This window comes from Lactuca serriola, chromosome 5, assembly GCF_051521515.1.
Source record: "Lactuca serriola cultivar US96UC23 chromosome 5, Lser_US96UC23_V15, whole genome shotgun sequence".
Lineage (NCBI taxonomy): Eukaryota > Viridiplantae > Streptophyta > Magnoliopsida > Asterales > Asteraceae > Lactuca > Lactuca serriola.
This window is the reverse complement of record NC_136412.1, coordinates 343012746-343022735: the sequence shown is the minus strand read 5'-3', so window position 1 is coordinate 343022735 and position 9990 is coordinate 343012746. Positions and strand designations below refer to the sequence as shown.

Genomic DNA, 9990 nt, shown 5'->3' with positions numbered 1-9990 from the left:
ACGATGCGCGTACAAGGGTGGTACGCAAGGCGTACGCACCTCAGATGGGCTTGGACTTGTTTTGGGCTTGTATGCCCTTTGGGCCTTAATCAATCATTGGGCATGGTCACGTTTTGTGTAACGCCCCGATTCTCAGGTATTGATTTAATATAAAATTTTCTTGATTCCAAGGGCTACTCGACGAGTTGGTTGCCCTACTCGTCAAGTAGCAGCGAGATGGTCCACGTGTTTCAGTGACCTACTCGCCGAGTCCAAGAAGGGACTCGACGAGTAGGAGCTAGCAGATGAAACCCTAAATCCCAGGGTTTTGCACCCTATTTTAAGGATCATTGGCCTCCCCCAGCCTCCCCTTTACTGCTTCTTGTCCCTCTCAAACCCTAATCGAGTGTGTGTGTTCCATTTGTCTATTTTGAGTTTGGAAGAGGATTTTCTTGGAGAAAAGAGCTTGGAGGTCAAGTATCCAGAAGCAAGGAGCTTGTGGGATCCAAAATCTATCTTATTTGGCATCTTTTGGAAGGTATCAAATCGCTATCCTGACCTCATTTCATTCCTAGATCCCTTTTGGGCAAATTTTAGGGCTTTCCTAGTATGTTTGGAAGCTTCTCTTGTGAATGAGCTAAGATCTAAAGTTGTAACTTTAGAACTGAACTCTCTTGGGCTTCTAAGTCCATAAAGCTTCCAGCTCTTGCATGGATGAGACTCTTCTAAGGTGTAAAACTCCATTATAATCTTATATTTTTCATTTAGAGCCTTTAGAGCCTTGCATGCACGTAAAGTTTGCAACTTTACATGATAAACATGCCTTGGGAAGCTGGATCTACAATATGGAGACTTAGCATGGCTTAAAAAGCATCTGTTTGGATGAAGGATTGAAGGGAATTGACGAGTCGCAAGGTCGACTCGGCGAGTCATATGAAGATGGGCATGAACTCGACGAGTTGATGAACAACTCGGTGAGTCCGTTGAAGATTGCCTTGGACTCGGCGAGTCGGCTAGGGTTCTCTCAACCTTTGGACACGTATGAACTCAACGAGTCAACCTAGGATTTCAATACTTCTCGAGTTCAGGAAGAACTTGACGAGTCGGTGAACTGCACTCGACGAGTTGGGTCAACATGGACAATTGACCTTGACCTTGACCCAGTGTTGACCAATTGGCTTCTGGGGGTATTTTGGTAATTTGGAGATTTATGGAAAAAGGGTTTTATGATAACTATAGGTGGTGGAGTTCGTGTTGGTGATTCGAGAGTTTGGGCCTATCATTTTCAATGCGACATTATGAGGTGAGTTATCCTCACTATATCAACAGGGTCTAAGGCACCAAGGTCGGCCCTTTATGGATTGTATCCGGATTAATACATGATATGTTTACTGTTTTGCATCCTGGTAGTTAGGATGATGTCATGCATATGCTTAGTGACCTGGTTGGTCGGTATCCTGGTTATAGGATTATGCTATGTTAGTACCTGGATAGGTCGGTGTCCTGGTTATAGGATGTTGATATGCTATTTGATCTGCTAGATCGGTTTGAATGTTATTATGATAGCATATGATATGTATGTGCACATGTTTTTTTGATTGGGGGCTGGGTTGAGGCGGTCCTGCTTTATGCTGAAGGCCAATATACCCAGGGCGGTCTGGATAGGCTGTAGGCCATGCGAGGCGGTCCAGACGTGTCGAAGGCTCGGAGAGCGGTCCAGATAGACTGAAGGCCTACGAGGCGGTCCAGTCAGGCTGAAGGCTCATTATGCATGTTGTTTGCTTATATGACTATATGATGTGGTTATGAGGTTGGTATTTTGGGGTAGCTCACTAAGCTTTTGGGCTTATAGTTTCAGTTGTTGTTTCAAGTACCTCTGGTGATCGCGGGAAGGCAAAGGCCTGATCGTACCGCTCCTCCTACTGTTATGATTTTTATGATTTGATACTGGGATACTCTGATAATTAGTAACTTTAAAACAAACTATGTAATATTAAATGGTTTAAGTGTTTTGGAAAAGTTTAAATTTGGATTGAATTTTTGGGTGTTACATTTTTAGTTAGTGGGCCAGCTTATCTGTTTTGGGCCATGGTTACTATGGTTGGGCTTTAGTGGGCCATGAGGCCCATAAATGATTTTGGACATGGACTTTGGGCTCATTAGCAAAGGAATACTTTTTGGGCCATTGTGAAAGGACTTGGGGTTTGGGTTCTTCAATTGGATTATGTTCAGCCCTAACCTAGGGTAATAGTATTATTGTTCAACACGGGTGTTCACGGACTGTTAGGAGAGTAGCTTTTTGATTCAACAGATAGAGGTGAGTCTCCTCACCATACCAATGGGTCGAAGGCACCAAGGCCGACCCATTTTATGATATGTGGTACACTAATTGATATAGTGTTATATGGCATGTTACTTGGTTATGTGCTAGGAGGAATGTTATGTTGGTGATTTTATCACCAAATATATTTTAGTGTAATGGATTTAACTAGTGTTTCAAGAACAATGTTTTAGTTATAATATAAGTTAGGAGGTGCAGGAGTGCACACTTGTATTTACTAAGAACAGTAGAAGGACTAATCTGTCAATTTTGAAAGATGCAAACTCAAGGACTAATATGTTATTCTTGAAAGATGTCAACTGATCTCGTTATCCGTTGAGTGGATAAATTCCGGGAAAACGACTTCATTGAAACACAGAAAACCGGGAAATGCTTCTTGCTTCATCTTCTTATATTGATTCTGATTTTGTGCCTATAATCAGAATTGCTGCATCAGGAATTATCCTAAGTTTGGATTTCATGATACCCAAGGCATATAGGGTCGAAATATCAAACAAGGAAAGTGTTTATATGATTCCTGTTTGTAATCCAGATTTCCAATAACCCTATTTTCGTTTTTTCCATAACATGTTAGTTCTATATGTGGTATACTTGTATGGAAAACCATGGGAGAGCCCATGACAGCTGGATGGAAGACCATGTGGGGAGCCCATGACTTTCCTATTAAAGACCATGAGGGAGTCCATGACACCTAGATGTAATACCATGTGGGGAGCCCTGGCTTTCCTATTAAAAACCATGGGGGAGCCCATGACGCTTAGGTGTAAGACCATGTGGGGAGTTCATGGCCTCATGGAGTAAGACCCTGAGAGAGCCCACGACATCCTTATATGTTTGTATGCATGGCTTATATGGTTTATGTATCTTTTATAGCTAATATGGATTATATGATTATGTGGATTGTGTGGGGTATGCTCTAGGGAACTCACTAAGCATTATCTTATAGTTTATTGGTTTGTTTTAGGTACTTCTGAGCCTAAGGGCAAGGGCAATGCTTGATGGCGCAACATGCACTCTCTCAGGCGTTTTTATGGGACACTCTGATATTTGAAATAAAATTGTTGATGTTATGAATTTGAAAACAATTGTTCTTGAGATTTTATGGTTTATTTGAAACGTTGTGATTATTTAAAAATGAATTTTTTTTTTGAAAATTGGGCTGTTACAAGAATTGTTGTTGAAGATACACATGGAAGAAGTCCTAGTGAAGTCTAGGGAAAATTTTATTATTGTTTGAACACATTAGTATGTGTAAGATTGCTAGGTGATTTTAACTTAGTGGACTGCGAGGCAATTCTTGGGACGAGTATGGGTAGGTGTGAAAGGCAGTAGAGTCCTATACTACTGGAAGTACATGACTCACACTTGGATCGGGGAAAGTCACAAAGTTACTAAGGCACTAGTAGTTGAGCTATTTTGTTCATTTTCATCATTACCTTTGTTTCAGTAATGATTTATTCATAGGGAATCGAGTCCGACTAATCAATGAAGTAAGTTCGACGTGGCGTCCGACTTTAGATTGAAGGAGAAGATAATCAAAGCAATCGGTAGAGATATCGTGTTCGAGTTTAAGATTAAGCAGCTTGTAGCTAGAAGTGGTACATGCTAAAATATGATTATATCACATTAGAACATGAAAAAGAATGTATATTTCGTGTTAGAAACCGACTCAAAAAGACCTAAGTCTAGCCAATTACATCATCGATGAGAGGTCATTCAGGACATGACTCATCGGTCAATTATGATAGTCGAAGTACATAAAGGCTATAAAAGTAAAAAATACTATGTTTTTAAATTGATAAATAAAAATACTATCTTCCTCAAAGATTACCATTGTTTCTTTTTGGTATAATTTTAATATTATTTTATTGTATTTGTTGATTTGCAACTCTTAATGATGTAGATTATATTACTTTTAAAACAAAGTATTGAATTACAACAATAGAATACATCAAGTTGTCAACCAAAATATTGTAAAAATATCATAATTAGACAATGATGAATTATGAGCCACATGCGGTGAAGGGTTAATGCCCCATCATCATTTTATATTTCTCTTCCATGTATCATGTGGTCGTTTTCCTCAACTTTGTTGTCCCCTACATGTGCATTTGTTATATATATATATATATATATATATATATATATATATATATATATATATATATATATATATATTAGAAACAAAACTTTTGTAGAACACGTAAGAAATGAACTATTTGCATGTTTTTGCGAAACAAATAAACTAATCATTGCATGATATAAAAATGATATGAGTTAGAAAAAGCTGGCCGAAAAAATACCTCGATAATTCATTTTTTTAATGACTCAAGTGATCATTTTCTCTTCAGACAATTTTAATGAATAATATTAAAAAAATAATCTTTGAACCGTTTTTTCGGAAGATTTTTATGAATCATCTTATTTTTATATTTAGTTCATCAAAAAACATGTATTTGATTCATTTCTTTATATGTAAAAGATTTATATCTCTACACAAAAAAACAATCCATCCGCTATAATTCATAAAACATTAAGGTATTAAAGTAAACAATATTTTTTACGACCAACTCACACACCTTTCTAAAGGTATGGTTGGTAAATTGCAATATCTCATTCAAGTCTCATCGGAAATATATATATATATATATATATATATATATATATATATATATATATATATATATATATATATATATATATATATATATATATATATATATATATATATATATATATGCGTGGCTGTTATTTTAGTGATAACTTTAATAATCCGATAGAAATACTTGATTTCAACAAAATGATATGATACTACGTTACAACAAAACATGATCTAACAAAAGATGTTGCAAAGAGATGTTTTTTTATTCATAAGCGTAAAACAAGGATATACAAGAAATTACTGTCGGTGGTTTTGAGCAGCATCAAACCAAGTATTCCACACCCCTGACTGAAATAAGTCAACTTTTCATGCAAAAAGCACCATCAATTATGTTTGGCACTTTCGAACTTTTCAACGAATACATTGCAAACAAACCATCATTGTCAAATAGGCTAAAAGTTAAAGCAGGCATTAAAATTTACAGGAACAAAGCCGTTATAGACAAATTATGCAACAATAAATATAAATACAAAAAAGCATATGATATTATTATATCCAAAATGTAAACTTTGGCTGAGATATCAAAAAATCACATTTAATTTACAGAGGAATTGGAGATACAAAGAATCTAATTCCATGGAACAACTTTAGTACTAGATATGCAGCTTTTTTACAGAGATTTGTTTATTCTTCCAAACTCCTCTGTATATCATACATACATATTATATATATTTATATATATCTATAGTCGAATCAATGTTCAAAATCTTCTAATTTTACGTATACAAATACAACATCCCAGAAGACGAAAATACCCCCATATCCATACCTACGACCTTTGGAACGATGAATTACTCTCATCATCCGAAGAACTACATTGTCGTCTTCCATGGAATCCAAAAACCGGAGGCAAATTCAAATTCGGGTTCACCGGAATCGGAAACTTGTATGCCGAACTTATCACAATCCGTTCATTTATGGATCCAACTTCTTTGCAAACACGATCAAGAACATTCAAGAAATCTCTCACCACCATAAAGATTCTAAACGGGTGAGCTTCTTCTTTAGCTGAATTCCCATGGAAATACTCTGTGATTTCTTTCACTAAAGAAAGTGCAACACTTTCTTGAGCTTGAATCCTAATAATCTCCTCTTCCGCCATCTTCAAAAACCCGTTCATCGACCCCGAAAATCTCGTCTCCAAGGGCGTTGTTGTGTCATTTAACCTAACAACCTGGATAATGTCGGAAATACCCTTGGAAAGCTTCATGACATCGCTATTAAGAACCTCGGAATCCATGGATGCGGCTTTTTTGACATTCGAAAGTTCCGAACTGATCCCCGCAACGATTTGAAGACCGAGCTTACGGGATTTGGTGTCATCGGGGTTAGTTTCGGTATTTGATAAGCGGGCCCCTTCGCTTTTGATTATTTCTTGAACAACAAAATGCAAAAGAGTTGTTTTTCCATCTGTGCCCTTGACATCAACGAGTTTGAGAAGCGTGTCGAGTTTGAACGCGTGTGCATCACCGCGATTCGTCCCGACATTCATTCGGTTACCAGTTTTGAGAACCGCTTCCAGAAGTTTTAAAAACATTCGACTGTTTCTAAGTTCTTCACATGCTACCTGAAATAAAAGTAAAATTACGAAATTACCCCTGACTTTAAGTATCTGATTCTTTTAAATCGGAATAGTCACTTTGAAAAGACACATCCAATGATCCAAACGCCGTTTTGGACGGTTTGGCCATAACGAGGGCACATAAATTAGGACAAAAAGTGGAAAAAAAAAAAGTAAGAAACTTTATTTCTAGTTTTTGTTTCTGAATAAAGTAAAAAAGAAGTGGAATGACATAAAGCTGTAGTGATGAAATGGAAATGTACCTCGAGTGTCTGAAAAGAGCGTTTAAGGTACTCGACCTCTGAATCAAAATTGGATATGTAAAGCATAGCATCGACTCGTTTAAAAGCAAATGGTACATCAAGAACAGCTTTCAGAAACTTTTCAGCTGGCCCAAGCTTCATGGGTGTATCATCTTTGTACTCTTTCAGCTTTCGTTCTTCTTCTTTCGTTGGAGCCATTTTTAATAAACTCTCAAGAAGCTCTGTTCCAAGAGTATCTGCATTGCCTGTATAATCATCCAAAAATGTTAAATAAACAGAACCCAACGATGAAATTGTTATAGAATTGAAGCAAATTATAATTACCTTCTAAAAGTGCATCACAAACTTCCTCAATTGTCACGTTGAGTGCCCTGAGTAAAATCGCAATGTTTTGGGATTTTTTCGGATCAAGAACGCGGGTTTCTTGTCCACTGGGTGAGGGAAGAATTGGGCGTTTTGTTGTGGATGTTTCGTTGGAATTACTTGAGTTTGGTGTCTTTACGATGAATAATGACTCGATCATTTCCTCATTTAATCTGTAATTAAGAACAATAAATCATATAAGATAAAGCAAAATAACGAATTTGAAGAGTAATTAGATATCTTACTTAAACGAGCTAGACTTGAGTTGATCCCAGACCATTTCACGATCGGAGCTTGCTCTTACTTTATCCCAGTGAAGTGGTTTTAACTTTGGTTTTGGGGTCTCAAGATTTTCTTGATTTTCCGGCAGCAATTCAATTGGTGAAACCAGTGGTTGATCGTGGATTAGTGGTATAGGTCTCGCCGGTGTGATTAAGACTGGTGGTCGAACTGGTGGTGTTGGAGTTCTTGGACTTGGGTTTTCCCAGTGCTTTGGTGGTGGTGGTGGTGGAGGTGGCGGAATTCTAGCTGGCGGAGGTGAGTTTTGTTCACTTGATGAATCTGATAGTCTGGGAGAAGACTCTAAGCTGTCTTTGCTTAATCGGATATCTGGAGGAGGGATTACCAGAGGCTGAGGCGGCGGCGGTGGTGGTGGTGGTGGAGGAGCTAAGCGAGTCGGCGGCGGAGCAGTTTGAATTGCATCAAGGTCCGGTGATTTCGGCCTTGATCTTATTGGACTCAAGCTAACCGGCGGCGAAATACTAAGAGAAACAGACCTTGCCGGAGAACCCGAACTTGAAGATGAGCATGATGACGAAGAACCGGACCCAATTATTCTCCGCGAGTCATAAGTATCCACCGGCACGGCGGCGAACGCTGCTCTAGAACCGGATCCGGTGCCGATCGAGTCTCTTGGAGAATAGAACTCTTCAAGTTCTTCATCTCTAGAAGATTCAGCATCCGCATTTTCAAAATTATCATTCCTAAGATTGCTTTGAGTCCGTCCTCCGTTACCACCGACACTTAAAAGAGGCGGCAATGGGCGGAGTTCCGGCGAATCCAGTTTTCGCAGATTTGAATCACCATCACCAGGATTATCACGAGCGCTTGATTTAGTAGAATCAATTCCACCGTGAGAATTAACAAGCGTACCAAGATAAAGAAATTCAGCACTAGTTTGCGACGGCCGAGTGAGCTTCGGAATCCGATTAGAACTGTTATCACTACCACCACTGCCACCATTATTAACATTACAACTAACAACTACTCTAGTACTACTGTCGGATCTACGAGTTTTCTCATCGCTAAAAGATCTAGAATCTTGATCATACCCTCTTCGCTTCTTAATCCGTAAATAAACAACGATTGCTATAACAATGGCGGCAGCAATCACTAGTGTAACCGCAGTCGCGATGAGTTTTGATGAAACCGGTTTCGATTTGGGGGAAGTGGGAAGGTTGAGTGAGGATATATTAGCCGGAAAAGAAGCAGACGTAGTCGACTCAGACGGCGGAGGCGGGGGAGATGGAATAGATGGGAAAAACGGCTGACCATCCGGCGGCGATGGGTTTGTCGTAGTGGGGTTAGGTGTAAACGGTACATCAGATGACGACGACGACGGAGGTACACCGGGTGAATCTTGAGGGAAGAACGGTTGGTGCAGCGTCCGGCGGTTGTGGACGGCTGTGTCGGTGGCTTCGATGCCAGATTTTGTACATCTTAACATGAAAATGAAGGGGAGAACGAAGAAGAAGATGGACATTTTCATGGATAGGTTAAAAGAGTAAATGCAGGAGTGATTATTGGGTGGGGCTCGTTTATTTCTTGAAATTGAGATTGGATTGACGATTGATATGGGAAAGGAAGAAAGAGCGAGAGAGAATCTCCATGAAAGGGTGTTGATGCAGTGGGTGTGTGTGAATGATATTGCAGTAATTTCTAGAAGGTGAAAGTTGCAGACTTGAGGTGGGAGGTTGTGTGTTTACAGCTAAGATTTAGGTAATTGGAAATGGCAGACAGGATTGGTATTTCGTACCCCAAGCTTTGGTTTGAATTTTGTTTTTTTAGGCCAAGATTAATTAATGACTACTTCAACAATAACGTACCATTTCCTATGCATATTGTACTTTTTTCCTAAAATAATTAGCTCGAGGTACCCAAAATAAATAATATAATTACATTTTATTATTTCATCGAATTTGATTCTCTTCCCACATTTTAAAAATACCAAAATTACTTTTTAGGGTAATTATCTTTGTTATTTTGTTCACCTTTGGTTAATTATTTTTTTTACATATTTGATCATTTAACTTGTTGTCTAAATATGAACAAAACGAAAAGTTAATTATCTTGATAAATCATTTTCCCAACTTTTAATAGCAATTTTATTTTTCATATTTGTTTGTATTATTTTTTTCAAATATTATTTTTAAAGTATCCATAATGTCATATATATTAATTAAATATGGATCAATTCTAAACTTTACTATTTAATTAATAAATCTGTTTTTCTTTAGTAAAATATTTTATATAGCCTCTTATATATATTTTTTCTTTTTTTCGCATATACAATGTTTTTAAAGTAACAATATTTAACAATAAAATTAAATTGATTAAATATCTAACAATTGATGGAAATCGTAGGTTACAACAACAATGCTCTAAACGGAAAAACAATTATAACAATTAATTGTATAGGGCACATGCAACCTACAGGGTCTATGTCTTTCACATAAAGACAACATACTATGAATTATCAAACTACAATAACCCTAATGAAATCATAATTCATGAAGGAATATTACATACCGTTGATTTATTA

At 37.6% G+C, this 9990-nt stretch overlaps 1 protein-coding gene across 1 annotated transcript; it reads right to left on the bottom strand.

Annotated features, from left to right (window-relative positions):
• Positions 1-5496: 5496 nt before the first annotated feature.
• Positions 5497-9180, bottom strand: LOC145055420 (formin-like protein 2). The gene is made up of 4 exons (XM_079003739.1): positions 7415-9180; positions 7131-7342; positions 6807-7051; positions 5497-6549 (listed from the first exon to the last, which is right to left on the bottom strand). Exons 1-4 carry the CDS (start codon positions 8935-8937, stop codon positions 5752-5754), a joined length of 2778 nt encoding a protein of 925 aa, XP_078859865.1. The 5' UTR covers positions 8938-9180; the 3' UTR covers positions 5497-5751.
• Positions 9181-9990: the final 810 nt, after the last annotated feature.

Bases quoted from the DNA above. Each gene is read 5' to 3' on its own strand.
- LOC145055420 (XM_079003739.1), bottom strand. From the start codon at position 8,937: ATGAAAATGTCCATCTTCTTCTTCGTTCTCCCCTTCATTTTCATGTTA. The intron at 7,343-7,414 runs GTAAGATATCTA...TCTTAATTACAG, and splicing joins CTCAAGTCTAGCTCGTTTAA to ATTAAATGAGGAAATGATCG. The intron at 7,052-7,130 runs GTAATTATAATT...ATGATTATACAG, and splicing joins TTGTGATGCACTTTTAGAAG to GCAATGCAGATACTCTTGGA.